Source organism: Cydia pomonella, chromosome 2 (genome assembly GCF_033807575.1).
Source record: "Cydia pomonella isolate Wapato2018A chromosome 2, ilCydPomo1, whole genome shotgun sequence".
NCBI classification, from domain to species: domain Eukaryota; kingdom Metazoa; phylum Arthropoda; class Insecta; order Lepidoptera; family Tortricidae; genus Cydia; species Cydia pomonella.
Window position 1 is genome coordinate 3,945,373 of NC_084704.1, and position 23,892 is coordinate 3,969,264.

The 23,892-nt window shown below is 38.2% G+C and overlaps 2 protein-coding genes across 5 annotated transcripts in view; one reads left to right on the top strand and one right to left on the bottom strand.

The window, feature by feature from the left end:
• The window catches only part of LOC133531661 (calcium uptake protein 3, mitochondrial), a 99,953-nt gene extending 87,529 nt beyond the window's left edge, over nt 1-12,424 (top strand). Inside the window, exons 6-12 of one of the 4 annotated variants that reach the window (XM_061870010.1) lie at nt 110-175; nt 1,506-1,577; nt 3,687-3,830; nt 4,885-4,999; nt 5,427-5,654; nt 6,014-6,171; nt 6,850-12,424. In XM_061870010.1, the coding sequence (XP_061725994.1) occupies nt 110-175; nt 1,506-1,577; nt 3,687-3,830; nt 4,885-4,999; nt 5,427-5,654; nt 6,014-6,171; nt 6,850-6,921 (855 nt within the window). In that variant the 3' untranslated portion in view covers nt 6,922-12,424. The remainder of the gene's footprint in view (nt 1-109; nt 176-1,505; nt 1,578-3,686; nt 3,831-4,884; nt 5,000-5,426; nt 5,655-6,013; nt 6,172-6,849) is intronic. The other 3 variants (XM_061870027.1, XM_061870018.1, XM_061870034.1) reach the window with 3 other exon arrangements.
• Nucleotides 12,425-12,464: 40 nt separating this feature from the next.
• LOC133531688 (protein phosphatase methylesterase 1) lies at nt 12,465-23,797 on the bottom strand. The gene is made up of 10 exons (XM_061870057.1): nt 23,606-23,797; nt 22,276-22,477; nt 21,590-21,699; nt 19,703-19,860; nt 18,512-18,602; nt 17,383-17,448; nt 15,993-16,193; nt 14,907-15,064; nt 14,482-14,546; nt 12,465-14,377 (listed from the first exon to the last, which is right to left on the bottom strand). Exons 1-10 carry the CDS (start codon nt 23,674-23,676, stop codon nt 14,279-14,281), a joined length of 1,221 nt encoding a protein of 406 aa, XP_061726041.1. The 5' UTR covers nt 23,677-23,797; the 3' UTR covers nt 12,465-14,278.
• Between the last annotated feature and the right edge of the window lie 95 nt (nt 23,798-23,892).

Here is a 23,892-nt window from a genome sequence, read left to right on the forward strand (position 1 = left end):
TATTAGCACAAAGGCAATGATCACATTTTTCAGTTTGAATTGATATTATAAGTAGTATATGTATATTATATTTATTTATTTCTAAGCATGTTCTGTTGCTAAACGTTAGATCCAGAGGTTGCTGGGGGGGTCGTTCAGGGAGCGAAAGAACCTGGACGCCAAGAGCAAGGAGGCTGTGAGTGTTGTGGATGCTTCTGGGTCTGTGCCGCTCGCCGTTTAGCACTTTAATTGTAGGGCAGTAAGATTTGAAATCCACTGCTGGTGCCGGGGGTGTTTGAGGATAAATGTAAGAACAGAACACGGGATTGATATGGGGTTCTTCAAGAAGCTGATATTCAGGGTTCTCAAGGGTCGGTAACGCTTCAGTGGCTCGTCCGATGTTGCTTATGTCCATGGGCGACGGTGACCGCTCCCCATCAGGCAGCTCGTCTGCTCATTTGCTATCACATAAAAAAAAGTTCCGTTTGACTTTTTCATCAAGCTTCGCAGTAAACACTGCCAAAATGCCATCACTAGTCGTCAATAAACTTAGAACGTAGGTGTATATCTTAATTAACCAAATACACAAAAAAATCATATCATAATACGTTAGGTTAGGACCAATACCAAACATGCTGCTCTCGTCGCACCAATGTACTTAGAATCGTAGAATGAATAAGTGGTGCTTTTAGCAGCTTATTACGGCGTGCTTTTCTGTGGCATGCTGTCGTGCCGATGCAAAACGCAACCAATTAATTGCTGCTTTTAGCTTACGGGTCATATTAGGCATTTGAAGTGACTGATATTATCCACGGAAAACATGACCAACTAGGCTGACACTAACTTTCTGAGTTTCTTCTGGAGTATTTTTTGTATTTTTGTTCAGGGTATATGTAGATTGTAAGTTGCCAAACAGTGGTTCACTAAACCTAATTTAAACACAAGAGAGGCTATTTGTTTCCCTGTATTAATCGAACAAATTTAAATAAATGAGCAATGGATATTGTAACACTCGAGGGTGCTACAGTACAGGGCGATATTTGGGCGACTGAGCCACTGTTCCCGCCTTAACACATGCTATGTCTAACAGTGGACTTATGTACTGATGGCAATTTCAATTCGATTGGATACAGACATAATTATATATTAAAATCGTACCTACAATTAAAGTGCTAAACAATTATATGTTTTGTGTTCGAGAAGGTATTTATGGTTGATAAAATGTTTTTTTTAAATTTAATATTAAGATTATTCGTAGAAAACTTTGATATTATTTTGGCATAATTTGTATACTAAGTGTAAATAGCTTAGTAACATATTTTTATGTAGGTAATCTTTAACAATTGGCATATAATATAATAATTTGCATTTATTGTGAATAACCCGATCAAAGAGCGGCACAGAAAACCAAAAAAATAACACTTTTCAGTTAAAATTCTAAATTGTGACAAAATTGATTTTGAAGTATAATAAAGTGCTTTGTATATATGTTCATTAATATGTATTTTTATGTATAACTATGTTAGCTGCTTACGTTAGTGTCGTCCAGTGCGATCAAGAACAAAGTGGAGGAAAAAACGACCGCAAAGCCTTCGACAGTAAGTCCAAATTGCAATGGCAACGATTGGTTTCTTGTGACGTCATTTCATTGGTTTCTGTCAAATTCTGTAGTTTGTGCGTTGGCTTATGATTTGTGTGTCAAGTCACTGTGAAATTAGAAAAAAAAAAACTAAACAAAAAATGACATGATTAGAGTTGAAATTAATTTAAATGATCTTTCGAACTTTAAAAGAAAAGAGGTCCGTACACGAATTTAAACTTGAATCCTTTAATATACACTCAAGAAAAATGAAAAAAAAATTACTTAGTATGATTCAATCTGGGCCGTTTTCATATTCCCCTCGTAATGTTTATTACAAGTAATTTCAACAAAGTATATCTACTTTTTGTGGTTAGTACTGTACGTATGTACTAAAAAAACGTACGTCTGTAAAATTTCACAGTAATCTTGTATGGTCAAAATATTGTCATTTTGTATTCCTCCTTGTGATTAAAACTAGGCTCTTCTAGTGTCTAGGTCTTTAATAGCCTGACGGGAACGTCTGCCCCCACCACGTGTATTTTCTCCTTCGAGGTTTGAACGTTACTCCTATCTAGTTGAATCTACTATGTATTCGTTGGTTTACAATTAAAACTGGCTAAGTAACAAATGTGAACTTACCTAAACTCGTATCGCAGTTCGGCTTAGTACTGAGATACGAGGTTTATTGGAATAACGACCGCAAACAGCGTCGGCACGTTCCGCCGTCCTCTAAATTTGACCTCTAAACTATTAATGGCAAATATCTTTGAAGTGAAGATGAAGAGGTGTCGCGACCGCACAGCAACAGTTCAACCAGTTCCATTTACCACTTCAAATTGTACAGATTATTTAAAAAAAAAACGCTGGTAATCTAGCGGTAACAGCGTGCAACTTTCAATCCGGAGTCATGTCTTAAAATATCGATAAGGACAAAGTGCCAAAAATATGTATACACGACTTTATTGCCCATGTATTAACGTTTTATTTTTGGCGCTTTGTGTATCGATATTTCTAGACGTGACTGTAACTGTTCGGAATGTACGATAAGTATATCATTTGATATTTCGCTTTTCAGTTAAGGAAAAACATCGCGAGGAAACCGGACTAACCCCAATAAGGCTTAGTTTCCTTCAGATGGTCCCTAGAGGACTAGTTGCCAAGTGGACTCCAGGCTCCCATGATTCGTGGCGAATAGCCGGGTCCAACGCGAGGAAGACTTGTATCCTGAAGTTGTTGTTGGTTCAGTTTGGAGTGCCGCGGAATGTGCCGGATAAGATTTTACCTATATCACCTATTGGTTGTTTACTGACGAATGTTTTCCTGTGTTACCTATATTTTTAGGAATTTTGCGGATTGCATGGAGTTACGTGATCTAATACTTGTTTATCTTGTATTTAATAAAACTTTGCCCCGTATTGTAAGACTAACTTATCATGTACTGTTGTCGATTCATATTAACCTGAAGATATTATTTCGTTTAAAATTAAATAATTTTAATATGTGCATGTACCTAATGTCTTGAAAACTTGATTGACTTTAAAAACGTTTTCATTAATAAATCGCTCTGCCTTAAATATATCTCCTTGTTTTAACTAATTTTATGTCGTTTGTCTTAATTACTCTAATCTTATTTGAGTTTAAATTAATATTGTAATTTTTCCTCAACATATTATTACACCTACTAAACAAAATTAAATAAGCTATTGTAATTATTACCTTAATGTCTCATAACAATGTATTCTCATTTAGAAAATATTTCATTTATAAAGATAAATGTTTAAGTATAACTGTTTGTGTTGTGATACCGTTCCTGTGCCGTCCAGAGTGTTGGATTTCTAAAATATCATGACATCTTCCTGTTCATTTAAGTAAGGACGCTAATCTTCATTTTTTCATCTTTTGCTATATCTATCGCACGCACATAATTATATTGCTGTCGCGCCGATGATGATGGCGGTCGATGCCAGTGCGAGCGCCACAGCAATATAGTTATGCGCGTGCGATAGAGATAGGAAAATATTGTATTTTTTTGGTAAATAAAAAAAAAAAAAAAGTTAATGTACTAAATTATTCGTGCTTAGGTACTTGTTTATTCAAAACATTCCTAACGTACAAATGGTTGTAGATGGAGAAAATCTTCAGCTTCGCATGGCGCGGCAAGCGCGGGTTGGAGAGCCAAGATGGCGGCGACGCCGACAAGCCGCAGGACTCGTATGTAAATGACGAGCAGGGGCTGCAGCGGCGGCACAACGTCGATACTCTACTGCAGGTCAGTGACACGAGGCTTGGAGAGCCAAGATGGCGGCGACGCCGACAAGCCGCACGACTCGTACGTCAACGACGAGCAGGGGCTGCAGCGGCGGCACAACGTTGATACTCTACTGCAGGTCAGTGACACGAGAGTTGGAGAGCCAAGATGGCGGCGACGCCGACAAGCCGCACGACTCGCACGTCAACGACGAGCAGGGGCTGGAGCGGCGGCACAACGTCGATACTCTACTGCAGGTCAGTGACACGAGAGTTGGAGAGCCAAGATGGCGGCGACGCCGACAAGCCGCACGACTCGTACGTCAACGACGAGCAGGGGCTGCAGCGGCGGCACAACGTTGATACTCTACTGCAGGTCAGTGACACGAGAGTTGGAGAGCCAAGATGGCGGCGACGCCGACAAGCCGCACGACTCGCACGTCAACGACGAGCAGGGGCTGGAGCGGCGGCACAACGTCGATACTCTACTGCAGGTCAGTGACACGAGAGTTGGAGAGCCAAGATGGCGGCGACGCCGACAAGCCGCACGACTCGTACGTCAACGACGAGCAGGGGCTGCAGCGGCGGCACAACGTTGATACTCTACTGCAGGTCAGTGACACGAGAGTTGGAGAGCCAAGATGGCGGCGACGCCGACAAGCCCCACGACTCGTACATCAACGACAAGCAGGGGCTGCAGCGGCGGCACAACGTCGATACTCTACTGCAGCCACTGCAGGTATGTCGGAATGTTCAATTGCCAACGAATTAGAATAACTATAGAAGTATAGTTGTCTAGGGGACTATGGAGCTTAAAATTGACAAATGGCCCACCCATTTGGAAAGAAAAGGTGACCCAAGCACCTGCGATCGGATTCGAACCGGCGACTTCAGCTTTCGCGGCTAAACCCTCCTCAACATTGTTATTACAATATTGCTTGGTTCTCTAGTCTTATATTTTCATCGCATCATATCATAATGATCTTTTAGAAGTCGTATAAATGGAATCCAATTAAATTTGAGTGCCTTCGTAAAACTTCGAGGAATAATTTTGTACGCATACAATTGTTCCGCAGGTCCATTTCTTCGGCAAAAAGGGCACGAGCGACCTGAAGTTTGACGGTTTCAAGCAGTTCATGGAGAACTTGCAGACGGAAGTGTTAGAGCTCGAGTTCCAAGAGTTCGCCAAAGGTAATATTTATCTAGTCATAATTGTTGACTTTCCATTTATTTATTTTTTTCACTTTACATTGACTAGTAATTAGGGTTACCATATACAAAATGGATTATCCTGTTAAAAGTCACCCTAAAAATCCTGACATTTACTGTACGATCATTTCTTCAAAAATCTGCCAATAAATCCCTTATTCCAAAACCTTTCGTGAGCCACCAGACCTTTAACTCGCCACAATACTTTGTAGCTAGTAGGATGAACTTCTATTTCCACTTGCCCAATTATAAACTATTAGCTAAGTACCTTTTAGTTTTTAGTGGTTACTTGAAGTTTCTAAGAAACCCTGACACTCGCCACGTCACCCTGCAATCCTGACAAAGAACCAACATGTCAGGGGGAATCCTGACGTATGGCAATTGATATTTAAGTCGCTTTAACTTTTAGGTCACGAGACAATATCCGAAGTGGACTTCGCTAAGATCCTCCTCCGCTACACGTACCTCGACACAGACGAATACGACATGTATTTAGACCGTCTCTTGGACCGCATGAAGCTCGAACGAGGCATCACTTTCCCGGAGTTCAAGACCTTCTGTCAGTTCCTGAACAATTTAGATGATTTCACTATTGCTATGAGGATGTATACGCTGGCTGATCATCCTATCTCTAAAGGTGAGGTTATATTTTAAACACGACTAAATACAACTTGTATTCAATTGTCTCCTAAACAGTATAAAGTTCAAGCCACACATTAGCTAGTGGTTCAAGACCAGTTCCTCAACAATTTAGACAATTACCTACACAATCTCAGCTTGTCGAACATTGCATCATCTCCAAAGGTGCTGTGTCCCATATTCATCTGCTTCCAGAAAGACGATATCATAATCATTATCATCGATCGATCAAGCCAATTTTACGCTGCCTGTACGGGTGAGATTTGGATAAGAGATAAGGATAGCTACCGTCTTCAGAGGTGACCTTAAATATTAACAGCAGCAGTGACCTATAAGTTTTTCTATATTCTGTTACAGACGAGTTCCACCGCGCGGTAAAGATCTGCACGGGCATCTCGCAGTCGGAGCACCTCGTGACCACCGTGTTCGCCATCTTCGACGCGGACGGCGACGGCCTGCTCAGCTACAAGGAGTTCATCGCCATCATGAAGGACCGCCTGCACCGCGGGTTCAAGGTAACAGACCAACCGTATTCACATTTGACCACGGGTACTGACCCGTGGTCAAATGTGAATACGGTTACAACTGTGGTTCAGTGGCAAAGCGGCCCCTCGTCCACGGCCTCGCACTTAACCCTTGGGGCCCCGCGGAACCCAACCCCTTATATGGTTATATTATGGTTTTATTCCCTTGAATACACACTGAAAGAATAAGGACTTCGCAGATGCGACTTCGCCCACATTAGGTACTTTACTTACGCCACTGCGTCTCTTCTCTCGCACGTGAGTTGTGCTGTGCTGCCAGCTAGCGACAAAATATCAAGTCGCACCGATCTGCTTCTCTGGTCTCTCTTCTCTTCTCTGATGCTTTCTGTCAGCTGAACTCAAGTCCATCGCACATCATAAAGGACCACTATTTATTGTGTCCAGTTAACTTTTTGGTCAATCCACTTCACATGAGCATACATAAGAATACCCCTTACCCTACGCGCGTCTACCCGATATCTGCCGAGTGCCGAGATGTCACTTGCGTTATGAAATAAGTGAAATAACTAACATCGTTGGTTTCCAAAATCTACGCCAAACGCTTAACATTAGGCGGGCCGGTTGCTTCACATAGCCACCGACATGGTGTAAGGAAAATGAATAATGGGATTTGTGGGATTGGGAAATAAAAGTGTTGTATTGTTCCAGTCTTATGCCAAGAACGAGGGTTGGGAGGCGTTCAAATCCTGCGTCAAGCAAGAGATGAAGAGCTCCGTTTAAACGTATAATAGGTACAATTTAGCTCAATTCATGCCATATGCCTTTAAATCTCATAGAATATTTGGTCGACAAATAGATCTCAATAATAAAAACGTAATTATTATAACCACTATACTCGAGTACGAGGTACACAATAATGGCATACATGGACTAAATAACTGTAGAACGGCTTTCCTTCAAAACTTTATTTACAAAAAAATTAAAATATATCTAAATCTTATAAATAAACAAAGAGGTCAAATGTTAACGCAAAAAAAAAATGAAAAATAACCGGTTATTTGTTCCGTGTATAACATGTTTTATTCTTTGGGGTCTACTTAAATTCATCCCTTTTTAGGGAGTTTTGACACTTCAAATTATTAGTAAAATGTAATGAAAGGACGTAAATCGAAGAATAAAGGCATTTTTCCCCTGTAAAATACTTTACTATTTCTTGTTGTAAATAATATTTTTCTGGATTTTTTTTCTCAAGGGGTCATGTAGTTATAATTTTTGTAATCATTTAACAAATAAGTGGTTGTCGTTAACAGTGATTTTGTTTAAGTGATAATTTATTCATGGTTTTAAATAATTTATACTCGTTTATGATTGTGACTTAACAAAGGAGTAGAACTCCGTTTTGGAAGGCCAATTTAATCAAATTTACGAGAACACGTGCCTTAGTTCGTATTGTCATGTTATTAAAGGTTATATTTGTCTAATTCGCGCGTCATCGAGTATGTATATCTTGAAGGAATTAAAACTGGAGTCGCGTTTAATAGCTTACCCCTCCGTCGAAAACCTCGGCCGATGGTCAAATGTATTGTACAGACTGACGTTTATCTGACACGGCTATTTATACGTTACGTATAATCGGCAGACTGTTTTGTACAGAAAATTACAGACAAGGCGTCTCCAGTCGGTAAATCCTCGAAGATGTATATGCTTACGCGGTGCATATTAAATTGTCATTTGTAGTAATTGTGTGTGACTATCATTGTCATTTATTTTCTACTCTAAAACCGGGTCGAAAATAACGAATTCTTTTGATTTTTCATTCAAATTAACTTGTTTACTATCATGAGTTTAACAAACCACAAATAAATACAGTATGTAAAGTTACGAAAAGCCTTAAAAGCCTTAGAATTTTTTTAAAAGCTTTTATTTAACCCTGTTAGTTAGCGTGGATCAAATCTTGGAAGCTAAATTTGACCCACTCAGCCATTTCCGATTGAGCTAAAAATTTTCATTTATATGTAAATCGGATGATATGCAGATGATCTGATGTTGGAGACAGAGAACCCTGTGATAAAACAACGCAAAATAATTATGTTTGGGGTTGTTACAATTTTCTCGATGAGTATTAATTTCCTGTGGAAAGAAAAGTACAGCCAGCGATAAAAGCTACCAAAAATGAAACTTTTGCCAAAAACTTGTAACGCCACAAAACATAGGCGATATCAAAGTGGGAGATTATGGAGGTTCTAGAATAAACAAGTTTCAATGCTTTATTTGCGAAAAAGTAACTAAAATTTGACCAGGTGACCCCCCTGTCCATATAGCTGAATCCGCCCTTGCGCCAGTAATTGATAAGATGCTTTTCGTGAATTTACGTACTGTATAGAACTTTCGGTCACTAACTAACAACCTTTTGAACGCCAGGCCTATCGCACGCGGCGCGTAATCGTGAACCTTCTCGGATGGAGGTTGATATTGGACTGTAGCCGCGCGCGTCATATGACGTCTTTGGCGCTCAAAAGGTTAAATCTTAATATGTATGCCTATTTGATGTCATTATCTGTAACTTCCTAAATTAATTTCAAATGGATCGATTGTGAATGCTACTTAAAATAACTACAAACCAAGATAAGTAGGCAGTGATTTTGAAAGCCCAGACGGTGCAATGCACTTAAGTGTTATTTTCTTAGGTCAAAACTTCTATGAAATTGTGACTTGACGTTAATAACACTTACACCGTCTGGGCTATCAAAATCACTGCAAACTTAGCTTGGTCTGACTTTACGCTCTTACCGAAAAAAAAAGAGATGATAGGTAATTTACCTACATAGTGAAGTAAAGGTATAGTTAATGATGTCCATACTCTAGCTTCAGGTAGGCAGTATTTCTCACCTCATTTAGTATTAAGTTTCAGTCTCAAAATTTAATTGATTTAAGTGTTAGTCAAAATTGTTATCCTTGCCTTGGCCATGATTTAAATTTATGCTTACGGTTTTAGCAAATTATAGACTTTGTCGCCTACATTTTAGCGAATATTTGTAACGAACAGTTTTTACTAGTCAGTCGAATAAGTGTACAAAATAAATAATATTTTATATTGTTAATTTAATATCTTTAGGACTTCAAATAGCACAATTAAATCATTATTTTCCTTGTTGTAAGCCGTGGGCCAATTATACCCGACAGATTTTAACCACGCATTCCTGAGGTCATAAGGACCAAAAAATGTTAGGTATATGAGTTTTGGCCAAATTCGCCAAAAAAATTTTTTTTTTTTTGCCATAACAATTTTTGTTGCGTTTTCTACACACGACACGATATTTATTTTTAAACCTTGGTGAAAAAGATCATTATAACGAATAAGTCGTTTTTTTTTATTATTATTTACAGATAAAAATTGCGAGTTTACTTTAAAACTTTAATGTCTGTCACAAAAATGTCAACACAAAAATTGACATTATCTCTAAAACAAGACCGTTTCCAGGATACTTCGTATGACATTTTAGTCTCTAAATGCGGTCAAGAATACACCTTTGAAATCTGTCGGGTTTAATTGACCCACGGTGTATAAACCTTTTGAACGCCTACGACCACTATACCACTCAGAGAGCCATCGTCCAAATTCTTCGAGTATGCAATGATAACCTCTAGGGCCACCATAGAAGAAAAAAATATAGTCAAATTTGAATCAATGGTCTTAGAAAAGAGAATCGAAATTGTTTCGTTTGAAAAATCGAACGAAACAAAACAAAATTAAAGCAACTCTGTTTCTTTCAATAATGATTTAAATTTACGTGGAGTTCATTTCTACTATACTATACTAGTGATAACCACTCACATGCTTTTGATAGCTGTAGCTACGCTGTCACCCTTATTTTATTATAATAATAGAAGTCACTGAAAAATTTAACGTGATTGGTTAGGACCGTGGAACGCTAGAGGTTAAAAAGTACCACCAAGAATAAAATTCTCCTTTACAAAAATATTGGCTTGAGACAAACTTTTTTAAATACCTAAATATAGTCTGGCATGCAAAGTATGTCAGTAGCAATGTACAGCAAAGTGAAGTAGGGCAACACTCAAAAAGGAGTATTGCGTTGGTATTGCGCTAAGAATAGCAGCAATGTACATCGAACCAAAAACATGTAACTATCATAACCTCAAATATTACCAATATTTACGATCAACGACCGTGATTGTATATTGTAGGCACCTTGAATTTGCTTAAGTTCAAGCACAAGCTTGTTGAATATATTGGTATTTAATGGTGACAGCAGAAATTTCTCTTGAAATAGAAACGATTCAGAATGTAAACAAACATTATAGCTGTCATTCATTTTCCACATTCCACAGATAAAACACGGATTACACGCGATTTTGGAATTATTCGAAAACAGTGTTGCTAACCCGCGATTTTTCAAATTTGCCGCCTTTTGCTACTGACAGGATTTGCTTGACCGAGTATATGTAGTATGGCATTCAAAGGGTTAAATTATAAATGTAATGGCAAAAAAATAAAAAACGTGATAAAAACTTTTTAACCTATTCGCCGCCATTGACTTGATATAGAGTCAGTAGATTTCGTGCCCCAAACGCCACGACGTCATATCAAGTCGTGGTTTTAGTCAGGTTTGTACACGAGCAAATTTTTGGCGTGGCGTTGGCAACACTTTATTACTTCATTGACGTGGCGGCGAAAAGGTTAAAATTCAAAAGAGTAGTTGAGAATTTCGATCATGCTAATAGATAGGTGCTTTATAATTTTTATAAAATGTATCGGTCTCAGGAAAAGGGAAACTTAGTGGAACAAGACAATTGGGTCCGCAGCAAGCTCAGCCGGATTTCCTATACAAACGGAATTTTGTTCTCATTTTAAACCTACGTATTCGATTGTAATGAAACTTTGCACATACAATGATATGAAGTATATCTATGCCTGTAATTGATTTATGCAGCTCCAGCTTATAAAAAAAATAGAGCAAAAACAAGTTTTGTATGAAAAAACTTAAAGTAACTGTATTTTTTAAACTAATTACCAAATAAATAAATTAAGTATAAAGTTTCAGAATAATCTAGCTAGTCGTTTTAAAATGAGAACGTAACTACATTGGTATGAAGAACTGAACTTACTGCGGACTCTTAGGCCAATATTAGCATTAGCAAGTCTCAGTTCAAAAGCGATTATCATACTAAGGTGTCTTTTCCTGAGATTGGCGGAGAAATATTATGTACTTCAGCAGATTAAGTAACAGCAGCGAAGGTCGTATTGGTTTATTACAGGTCATACCAGTGTTGAGTTAGTCTTAAGACCTTTTGCCAATAGTAAAAATGTTTTTATTAGTCGGACTAAGCTAACTCTGCACCGCATTTTCAAATTTCTATGAAAATATAATGTTTATGAGCCACCCCACACTAGCTGGCTGCTGCTCCACGCAACGTTGGCGCAACTGAGCAGCGACGCTATTTTCCATCGCGCTGACTAGAGGCCGACGCTCAAAAGACGCTAGTGTGGGGTGGCGCTATAATGACGCCCCCTCATTTAGCTCTGTTCAAATCAGTGCAAAGTTAGCTTAGACAGACTAGTACAGTCACGTCTAAAAATATCGATACGGACCTAGTCTCAAAAATATGTATAAACGACCTTACTACCCAAATATTAAGGTGTATACATATTTTTGACACTTGTCCGTATTTTCAGACGTGACCGTAAAAGAACGGCCATGGACATGGACGAAATGTCTCCTGCGCCAAGTGTCAACCACTTGTTTCAACTGGTTGACACTTGGCAAAAACCAGAAGACCAGGAGTGCTCACTCCATACAACGGTTTTGTTACCAACAATACTATTATTTTCGTAGTCTGCATCTAGCGTCAAATAGCGGAACTCTCAGTACTGCTACTCGACCATAGATGTCGCGGCAAACAAAAATTTTAATGCCCAAAGATTTTCAGCTAATATTGTAACTAGAGTAAGCGTAGGAGTTAAAATTTGAGTTCCGGTTACTCTAGTCTACATTATTAGCGGAAAATCTTTGAGCAATAGACTTTTTGTTTGCCGCGACATCTATGGTCGAGCAGCAGTACTGAGAGTTCCGCTACTTGACGCTAGATGCAGACTACGACAATAATAGTATTTTTGGTAACAAAACCGTTGTATGGAGTGAGCACTCTTGGTCTTCTTAATTCTCTTTGCTTTGGTTGAAATTGTGTCGTCCCGCTGCTGTGTCTTATTTGCAGGATTTGTGCTTCGTTTTTGTACTTCAACTCATTAAATATTTATTGAAAATTGATGATTTTTTATTTGGGGTTAAATAATACATACTTAGTTATTTACAACGTTCATTTATTGTATCAGTGTTTCGCATACTATATTACATATTACATCAATGAAATATAAATTAAACGGAGGAATAGGTATGGAAGAAATCATGCTGCGTCGACCCTAAGTGAATGGGGCACGGACAAGCGAATATTGATGAATAAACGATAAATTAAATAGAAAATAAAGCGAAAAAAAAATCGATTTATTACAGAAATTTCATATCTGGTCACTTATATAAAGATAACTTATTGTTCTTCTAAAGTATTTTATAAATAGCTATATGTTTAAAAAATCTCAATAAATACTATGAAATTATTTTGGACGCTACGTCGTGGAAGAAGAAATCAGAATAAATCCATACTTTAAGTACTTGCAGTAAATAAATTAATAATGATAGCGAGAAATTCCATTTATGTTCAGAATAAAATATAGATTTTTATTTTAACACATTCACAGTCCCCATACTACATGTATGCATTTCCTCGTACGTCCTAGCAAATTACTTCAATCACACGTCCATGCTCCACATATGGGTCACTAAGAAAAAAAGCAAAGCACGCGCTCGAATTACAACAATAAATTTATATTTCTGTATGCTGTTGTCTAACTAGCCATATTATATAAGAATTATCCCTATATTATCTCATTTAACTCGCAGTATGGTTATATTAATCTAAGTGCGTACCTGGTCGTATCTTTGTGACCCATCAGCGGGACACGGACTCTGAACGCATTAAATAATTTTCGTTTATTTAAAAATTTTGTGACTGGGCTATATACTTGTACATACACGAACTGATATTTCCTTTTTTTCGTAAGTATTGCGCTAGAATAGATTGCCTACGTAAAATTTACTGTTAGGTATTTGAAGCAATACCCCTTTACGTTACTTACGTATTTAGTTAAAGAACACTAATGAAATGAGGCTGTTTCTTAAGTCAATCAGACTTTTCAATAATATACCATTCGGCCTTTCAATTCTAATACTTAACGGTCAATAAAAAATATTAATTAATTAAAGGAACGGGCTCCATTTACCTCGCATAGATGCGCTTCTATTGAATAAGAGTGATCGAAGCGGATTAAACAGGTTCAGAGTCATTCGACTCCGCTCGACTAACAACACTGATTTTCGTACGAGAACTTTCATGAGCGAGTTAGCGGAGCGGACAGAGCGAGTAAAAATAGGTCCGTTGTGTCATAATGGCTCACGCTAGTTTTGAACGGACTCCGCTCTCATTTCCCTCCTCGCTCGCTCCGCGAAGTCCGTTGGCAGTGGAAGGTAAAAGCTGAAACTCTTTTAGTGAACGGTGGTCATAAAGATCTATTGCATCAAACCTTGTTAATTGTCGGAAGCATCTTAATGGGTCCTTAAAATGGGTTTGATAACCCTCCGAAGAATTACTGCCGACAGCGCTAATAAATATATTATGCAAAGTTAATTAGGGTTATGATTATTACTTACTCCAGAGTGATGTTGCGTTAAAAAGGATTGATACGTCGAAAATTAATTTCTAGGCGGATTAGTTTATGTGTTTTCTTTTTATGATTATCTACAGCTGTTAAATAACGTCGCCATTTTGTACTTGCAACAAACGGAATTAATTTTGGCCCCACTAAATTCAACTCGGCAATTTTGAAATAAATTCTGACTGATTTTAGGAATCTAAATTGGAGTAGGTTGCCCGATGACAAGTTTATGTTACTATTTTTTTAATATCTTAGATGAAATAATTTAAATAGTACAGAGTGAGCAAAAGATCCCCACGTGTAAAGTCGAGTGGTGGTTTGGCCGCTCAGTTGTCGAGGCCTGGAGGCCTAGCAGCCGGGCGTGGAGGCCAGCTGCATGCGCTCGCCGGCCTCGGTGGCCTCCGTGACGCGGTGCCGCAGCAGGAACGCGGCCACCACGCGCGCCACCTGACAGGAAAACGGGTAGCTTCATACTCACTCACTTTTTTTCGGATTTTATTGGTACACATCCCAATTTTTTTACAAATAGCTTGCCGACTGATCGTACGTACCTCTCCAGGAGTGTCCTCGTGCACGGCGTGTCCGCACCGTGTCAACACCTGCATCTGGAACTTGCCTGAAAAATTAACAATCTATGACACATCTGAAAAATCACACAAATTTAAAAGTATCTGTCGCAGCCAGCATTTTCAGCCTTATTTTACATGAGAATAAATCTAGGTAATATCAAGTTTCTAATTTGAAAGAAACTAACAGATAGAGGCTACGTTATACTATAATACTTATGTAAAAAAATAAACTATTAAATAAATAAATAAACCTACGCAATTATGCCAAAAACTTCCTTACGTCATTCTGGAAAAGAGCTAATACTCTTCAAACTAGTCTTTACTGTAAGTTGTGTATTTTTAATTTTATTTGTATTGTATTTTTTGACATTCGCTTTCACGAAAAAAACCGCAAAGCAGCATCTCACCTTGCATCTGCCCGATAGTGAGCTCCCGGTCCAGGCCCTCGATAGAAGCCAGCAGCAGCAGTCGCGGGGCTCGCACGGACAGGAAGCGCGCCGACAGCCCCTGGAACCAGCCCGACCAGTAGCGCTCCGTCTTCGACAGGTCGATGCGCCATTTGTATCTACGAATTACAATATATCGTCGTATATTTTTCTCAATCGAAAAGTGATTTGGGATTCTGTTATACAGGGTAGATTTAAATGGGACACTGAAGACGTAAATGGTCTTAGAGGAGATCTTTTTACTTACATATTTATTATTACATATTTTGGACAAAAAGTACAGCCAGCAAATAAATTGTAAATTTTCAGCTTTACACAGTGTTGCCTATCATTGTAATTAAAACCTAATATTGGCATAAAAAAAAAGTTTAAAAATTTAACAATTTTTAAGATTTCGTAGTCAACTGTGTATTTATGTATATCGCGATGTCTGTCTGTCCGCCCGCAGCTTTGCTCTGTGATCATTAGAATTAGAATACTGGAATTTGACATTGATACATACAACACAGTTGTCACATAAAAATTAGATAAAATATTTTTCAAGCTGGCTCCCCTTTTAAAACGACTATGGTGTTTCAGGAACCATTTTTTATAAACAACATTTTCAGTAATGGTACCGTTCCGGTTTTTATACTTACTAAACGTATCAAAAAGTTTTTCCCCGTTCATGAGTTTTCTTGTTCCCTAACCCTAAGAAGCATTTGATCCTGGATAGAAAAAGGCACCGATATACATCAAACATTTTTTGACAATTCGACGATTTTGTCGCTGGCTAATTTTTTTTTTCTAAAAGCTACAAAAGTTAATAATCTTTAATTATAAAGTTGGGAAAGGTCTTCTAAGACATTTCTGCAGCAGAGCAGGTTCGGGTAGCTATCTTCAGTGCCCCATTAAGAAAAGTCCATCTTGTATTTTTAATCTATAGGGAAGTAAAACAAAATAGTAAATATCTGAAAAGAATGTACATACCTTTGGTAGTTTGATATGTATGGTATGGTATTTAAACCATGAGTTTGCCCCAAGGTTGTGACAGTAGTTACGCGGTACCTCATATTAGTGTCGCCATCGCCGCGCGTGGGCGGCGCGGCGGGCGGCGGCGTGAAGTCGGCGTCGGCGTCGGCGTCGGCGTCCTCGGGCTCCTCGGCGATGCAGTCGGCGGCCGGCGCGAGCGCCATCGGCGCCGGCGCCTGCGGCTCCTCCGGCGTGCGCGTGGCCAGCTCGTTAGTGGCGAGGCGATTCGTCTCAACGCTGCGACGGACAATTTGAGTCTCAAATGTTTTTAAACGACTTCAAATGAGGTTCGCAATTGGCTACTTGATAGTTTTTTGTAAATAATGTCAATCTATCTTGATTCTCCTGAGGATCAAATGTCTATATAGGACTCATGGCATTTAAGCAACACAAACGTCAGAAATGAGAGTTAAAACCTAACTCGCACTCGACGATTGAAACACCTCTAACAAAATGATAATGTAATGTAACGCCACATTACGTTAGTCCGTCCTAAATGTATGAAAATTGCTATTTTGACCCTGAAATATTGCGTTTATGTATATAGTTGTCATACATTTTATTCTTCAATAACATTTAAAGAATCGAATGGTATAATTTTCTTTTTTAAATTTGAAAGTAAAAAAAAAAAATATACTACTCAGTTCACAGTCATACGCACGTCTTATAATGATTTGTTTTTGGAACGAAGTTCCTTATCGGCCAGTTGGCGGCGGGGGCTAGGCGTAAAAAGTGTAAGATTTTTTCGTCACGGCCCTCTTTTGTTTAAATTATTTCTCAAGAATAAGTAGCCTATAGTGGCGCAGTAGACAAACAGCCACTTAGAAACAGGTGGTAACAGCGACGATCCGAGTTCGATCCCTGGATGTGTATGCAGATATTATTTGAATTTGCACTTCAATTTCATGTATTTGATTGACTAAGCGAGTGTGAAGCTCGAGCCAAGCGTATCAGTTTCAGCTTGTACAAAAATGTTTTCTTATGTTTGGTTGTTCTCCCTGCACGTAAGTCGCATTTCTAAACTAACTTGTGAAATTGTGTAAGCAGATTCGATAATTATTATTTTTGTATAATGTAATACGTTTATCAATAATAATATACTTCTTTCCAACCAAATGTTCCACAACACTCACAATTTTTTTTTTAAATTATAACTGCTGCATCTTCTCCCGTTAAGCGACTTTGGAAGAAATATAACATTTAACCATAAAATAACCACTACACCAAAATCATAAAATTATAACTTACTATTTTTTAAACTCGGTTCTCTTTTTAATACCAAAATGTTTTTAAAACAAGCAACTTCAAGCAAATCAGCAGCCCCTAAGACCTAAAGAGAAAAAAATGGGTACGAAAGCTTTAGATGCCCGCCATTTGCGAGCGGAGGCAAATGTTTTACAAGACTTTTATAACTTATAAAACTTACTTGACGATTTGGCTAGGCATAGACACCTTGGCAGAATCTACGTTCCTGACCTGGCCGCTTCGGACGCTGAAAGAATAAAAAAGTTTTAATAGGATCACCCCACCGTAACACCACGCTACGCTCTAAGATTCCAATAATAAACATAGCTCGGAATGCAGCTAAGTTGAAGTGGGACTGGGCTGGTCATGTCTGCCGAATGCCGGACGACTAGTGGACCAAGATAACCACGGAGTGGGAGCCCCACGAGTCTTACCGAGAAGCACTTAGAAAACCTCAAACAGATATACTTAGCACGTGCAAAAAATCATAACATGTTTAAAAGAACGAATAATACATAATAAATAAATATTATAGGACATTATTACACAAATTGACAAATTCCCACATTAAGCTCAATAAGGCTTGTGTTGAGGGTAGACAACGATATATATAATATATAAATATTTATAAATACTTAAATACATAGAAAACACCCATGACTCTGGAACAAATATCCATGCTCATCACACGGATAAATGCCCTTACCAGGATTTTAACCCGGAACCATCGGCTTCGTAGGCAGGGTCACTACGCACTAGGCCAGACCGGTCGTCTATCTAATCGACGTACGAATCTAACAATAATTGTTAGTTTGAGAAAAAGTGACTAACACTATTGTCGAAATTTCTCAAGTAACTATAACTATAGTTATAAACAATCTTGTAAAAGCCAAGGCGTTTAGCCAACTTATTTGGTATGGCGTGTGCCCCGAATGCAGAGACGCCGGTCCCCAATCAAGGGCACTAGAAGCATAAGTATAGGTATTTATTCTTTGGTATTGATATGACATCTATTTTTTATTATTATTAATAGGGAAACAAACAGCGAATATTACACATAAAGGTAAGTCAGTAAAGATATTACATTAGCCAACACAGTTTCCATAGATAACATTTCAAATGTGCATTTGCCTATACGTAATTTTCTTATAAATGGCTAACAGGTCAAAATAAAGTGAAAAAGATTTTAACATTAGTGTCAACATTTGAGAACATTTTCATCGGGGGCTGGACATTTTACTTCAGTTATTTTATTTCAGTTTAATATAAATGAATAATATAAAAATGAGAGGGTGAGTGTTTTGGCATACCACCACTCGACGGCGTGCTCGATGCTGCGGAAGTGCGTGGGGCGGCCGCGGAGGAAGCTCTGCATGCTGGCCAGCGCGTCCATCGCCGTGCCTGCATATTGGACAAACAGCATTAAGAGGATTTACCAGCTGAATCCCTTTTTAAATTTGAGGATTTTGGGTAAATATCTCCGTCGCGCTGACGGGGGCAGCTCCTAAAATTAGTGCGATAAGGACCAGTGCAGCTTAGGCGAATCCTCGCTAAAAATCTCAGAAATCGAGGTTTCGTTTTTGACATTTTCCTCCTCCAAAACGTTACGATTGGTTACGTAACGAAATTTTGGGATCGGAATGAGAAAGAAATTATCTGTCTGACCGTTTTCATTATTTCATTGTTCATTCGTTCATTACCGATTTTGTACGCTAGGCGTCTGTTTATGGCGCATTTATTTGACCGCTTTGAGCGCTTTTTTAAGTTTAAGTTCTTAATAAAATAAGAATATCAAAAAAAGAAAAATGTACAGCCACAAGTATTGGTAATATTGAACTCATATAAAAAAACATCTATAGTCTGTATCTTTAGGTATTTAAAAAAAAGTAAACAAACAATTTGTAAATTTTCGGGTAGTTTTAATATTTATTGGTTAACCAACCAAATACAAAACCGCCTGGATCTGTCACTGAACGACCTGACTTTAAACCTACATTATTTGATCATGTAATGTTTTCATCTACCCTCAGCTGCCTTAAGGAGCCATTTGAGGGTAGATTTGATTTACCTTTTTTAAATACCTAAAGATACAGACTATAGGACCAAAATCCAGAGAGGAATATGTCGAGAACGTTTGTATGGAAAAATGACCACTCATGTTCCCCCTTAATAAAACGTCCACACTAAGAAGCATAAGAATAAAGGTTAACCGGGCATAAGACATGTTGTCTTGGTGGTACAGAATTAATTCAACATCAGTTAGGATCAGACCCGCCTAGTTGTAATCCTGGCAGGACCGTCATGTGAGGTCGTCGAGGGAAACACTCAGATATGGCGCAGTTGACTATAATTTAGTCCAGGGGTAAGTTTATGACAAGTAATTCTTTCCCGAGTGTTCCCATCTGGACGTAATTTATTTAGGGAACAAGATCCAACCCTAAAAAATTTGGCGAAGACCTTAATTTAAAAGACAAATTGTTCACCAACTAAGTCCATCTTACCTTCAACGACGTCGATGACGGCGATACCGTGGACGTAGGGCTCCAATGACGGCAGTAATGCCGCTCGGACCGCCACAGCGCCACCCATGGAGTGCCCAACAAGGACTATGGGGGGTAACTCTTCACCAAACAGCTTGTGTAGAACTTGTTCTACGTCCCTGGGTAAGAAAAAAGTCGAAATTTACTTGCAAGGGCATCACTACTGCAATTTGTATGGAGTTTGGTCAAGTGAGTTATAGGTAAAAAAACTTAAGTAAGTTTCTTACCTATAATTTAATAGTGTTTGACCGAAACCGGATTTTTTGTCGAACCCAAAACCTTCAGGTTCGATTTTGCTCTATAATCCTAAGGTAGGTAAGCGATTTTGACGTTTATTTCTATTGATTGAAAAACATAAGTCATTTTGTTGCTTTCATAAGTCATAGTTACTGATCTTTAAAAAGCATTTTTCAATAAAACCTATAGTTTCGGCCGAAACATAATTTTTGAGCCGAAACCGAATCTTTCGTTGGACACTAAAATTTAAATTGGAGCGCGACTGACGAGTGTAAGACAGTAGTAGAAAAATCTGAGCGACCACCAAATTTTACCATTGACTCTGGTTTTAAATATCAAAAACAAAAATACAGTTTGATTAGCATATTTAGGTACTATCTAATTCAGTGGTGGGCAAAGTACGGCCAGCGGGCCAGTTGCGGCCCGCGAAAGGCTTTTATTCGGCCCGGAATAATTAGTACATGGCATTGGCCCACGATAACCGCAAATCAAAATACAGTTTTGATTCAATTCTGGCCATATTAAATTTCTTAAATTTTCTGGCCCCCCACTGAAAGAAATGGTTTGCATAACTGTAACAAAATTTTGGTTACTGTTTACACAAAAATTGGGACTTGCGAACAACAAAACCGGGACCGGGACTTGTTACAAAACCGTGTTTGGCTATCAGTGTTCAGGTACTGGGTATACACTACAAAATAAGTTTGTAAATTTATGCAAAGTTTATTTTCTTATAACCGTAGTTTAGTTACTTAGTAAAGTTACAAAACCAGTTCGGCTATCTATTTTTTTCAGTGCCCGTGAAAAGTTTGCCCAACAATGATCTAATTTGCATTCATTCTGCTTTTGTACTAGAATAACAGAGTAGTTGGACAAATTAGGTCTGTCATCGTCAGATTCCGCGAAATACGAAAATCGAAATTTCGTTGTAGACCCGCTGGGATATAAACACAAGGTTTAAACTGTCATGATAAGACACTGCAAAAATTGAACTTCCAAGTTTCGCTAGTAGCCATCATCCATCCATCCATCATTAATTTTTTTTTAAATCTATATGAAGCTCGGAGTATTTAACAACTGCAGACGCCTTGTCTGTAATTTTTTGCACAACAGTCTGCCGATTTTTGCGCGGGAGGGGCACGTCAAATGTATGGCTATTTGTACGTAACGTACAAATACCCATGTCAGATTAGGCAGTCCATACAATACATATGACCATTGGCCGAGGTTTTCGACAGAGGGGTAAGCTCTTAACGGCGACTCCAGTTGTTAAATCGTTCAAGAAATTAAGACAAAATAGAATTTAAAAATTCTTAAGATCTATAGCTGAACGCATCAATAGCCGGATCCACACAGACCGAGCATACGCGTGAGGCAATTTCCTCACACACAATACGGCCAGTGTAGACGTGCCTCAGCCGAGGCGGCGCGCGCGTTTTCTTACACTGCACTGGCCGTATTGTGCGTGAGGAAATTACCTCGCGCGCAATGCTCGCTATGTGTGGACCCGGCTAATGGTTTTAATATGTATAATTGAATATCAATGTCACTATGCAATGAGTAAATAACGTCGACATTACGAATTTTCATAATTCACACAAACTTACTTACTTTACTAAAGTATCAGCGCTGAGATCGTCAGGGTTGTCAGCTTGTGTCTCTCCGTGCCCTCTGATGTCCATAGATATAACTTGGCAGTGGATCATGTTCGTTATTTCTTCCTGGAAACAGAATTATATTGCTATCAACAGAAAGTTCTTACGCATTTAATTTTTGACTTTATTACATTTAAAATTACTGGTAAATCTGGAGAAGAAGGGAAGACCAGCTTCCAGCCCTTTCATTGACTTAAACTATTGCATTTGTACACATAATTCACTTACAGGTCAGTAAAGTAGAAGGAGTGAAGCTCTTCCTTTCTGACTGTGTCTGAGCGTACATAATTATACAAATATGATAGATTTTACCCTATGATGGTTTTCCCTGCAATAAATTTTATATGCCATTTTCACCACCTTGAACTTATACAATAAAGTGTAGGTATTCAATTGGCTATATCTTTGTTACCTATAGATATAGGCAAAATTATACCTAGGTTTACTGCTATAGTTAGCAATTAGTACATTATTATTAAGATATTTTATAAAGAGTGTATCACAGAATAATTTCTTGCTTTTAGTTGAATTGTGAGTTTTTAACATCAATAATTCTGAATTAGTTTACCTGTATGGACAGTTTATTTAAAGATAAAAACATTATTTTGACTACAATTTACTGTTATTAAAACTGAAACTCACCGTGAAAAGCGCCCAGCTCAATCCAGAATACCCTCCACCATGCAATGTCACCAACCGAGGCCTGCTTGAGTGGTCAGGCTCTGGTGACAAATACACCCTGAAACTTCCGCTTTCCGTCTCCACATCTACATACTTCTCAAAGTACTGCTGCCACGGTATAGGGCTGTAATCCTTGCGACGGGCCATTCCAAATGGTGCCAGTCTGAAAAAAATGGCATATTTAATTAAAAAATTATCAATCCTCAAGTACCACTAGGGACTTTGACTAGGGAATGCTTGCAGTACTGAGTTTGAATGGCGAGAACCAGGAATTCCCGGTTCCAGTATCATATTTGTACAGTGGTGGCCTTAGAGGGTGGCAAGCAGGGCAGTCGCCCGGGGCCTCGCATCAACCCAATCACATGTTTACAAGGGCCTCGAAGACCAGATTTTTACAAGGGCCACCCGGGGGTCTCGCGATTGTTAAAGCCGCCACTGTATTTGTATAGAAAACCAGTACTGTACTGGGAGCACTCCCTATTTTTGACAAACACAAATAAAAATATTTTTATAAAAATAATTTAATTTGTTTCCTAGTAACCATTTTCTCTTTTAACCTCAGCAATTCTTGCACATTGCTTATTTCAGAATCAATAACACAAATTGAATAGTTTACTAAACTTAAATGCCTATCTCTTATTGATATAATTAAGGTACACGATTTTTCAAAGACAGATTTTATTTATTTAAGTCTGAAAGCTTATAACCAGTGGCGGATTTGCCCTAAGGCCGAGTAGACATGAGCCTTGAGCAACCAGATATTAGGGGCAGCAGTCTATAAGATGTGGGCTGAGAAAGGGGCAGCTAGTGCTTACTACAGGGCCTGGGCCTAAGGCCACTACTTATAATGAAACCCTAGGTGCATTTTATAATGTGTGAACAGTTGCTATAGTTCAATGAAATTACGGTGACACTGGTCGTGCCAATTATAATTACGGCTCAATTTGATGGTATCACATATTTTATCTATAGGATTACTGCCTCATATGAAAATTCTAATCTTAAGGTTGTTCCGTTTTTATAACTTTAGAGAAAAGGAAAACGCCAAAATAATACTAAAAGTATTTATTCTATATTATCATAAGGCTAAAATACCGGCTACCAAATAATAAAACATGGTAAACACATGGTAAACACAAAATAGTAACAAAAATTGCCGACTTTAAGCAGTATCATAATAACAATCCTAAGCGAAGTTCCATTGTTCCATAATTATGTTATTTCCCAACACAATAAAACCCAGTAATATTACAATACAAATCAGTTTGAATATGTAAGAAATAATAATTACTTTCCACTTGCTGATTTTGGACAACGGGGCGGCAATTTACTCTTCATTATGCTTTTCTGTAGTGCAGACATATTTATAAATTTATTTTATTTTATGTACTAGAGTATAATCAGACAATTATACCAGAATATTTTTATTTTATTATTTTAAGGACAAAAATAAAAACACAATTCACATTTTTTTACAGTAATTGTCACAATTAGTGATGCATACTAGCTTATTTTTACGATAAAGTAACAAAGATCGATACTTACATCTAGTAATCTTATATCGATTATAATCGAAGC

Bases quoted from the DNA above. Each gene is read 5' to 3' on its own strand.
- LOC133531688 (XM_061870057.1), bottom strand. From the start codon at position 23,676: ATGTCTGCACTACAGAAAAGCATAATGAAGAGTAAATTGCCGCCCCGT. The intron at 19,861-21,589 runs GTAAGTAAGTTT...TTTCTTACCCAG, and splicing joins AGCGCTGATACTTTAGTAAA to GGACGTAGAACAAGTTCTAC. The intron at 16,194-17,382 runs GTAAGTTTTATA...TGTCCGTCGCAG, and splicing joins ATGCCTAGCCAAATCGTCAA to CGTTGAGACGAATCGCCTCG.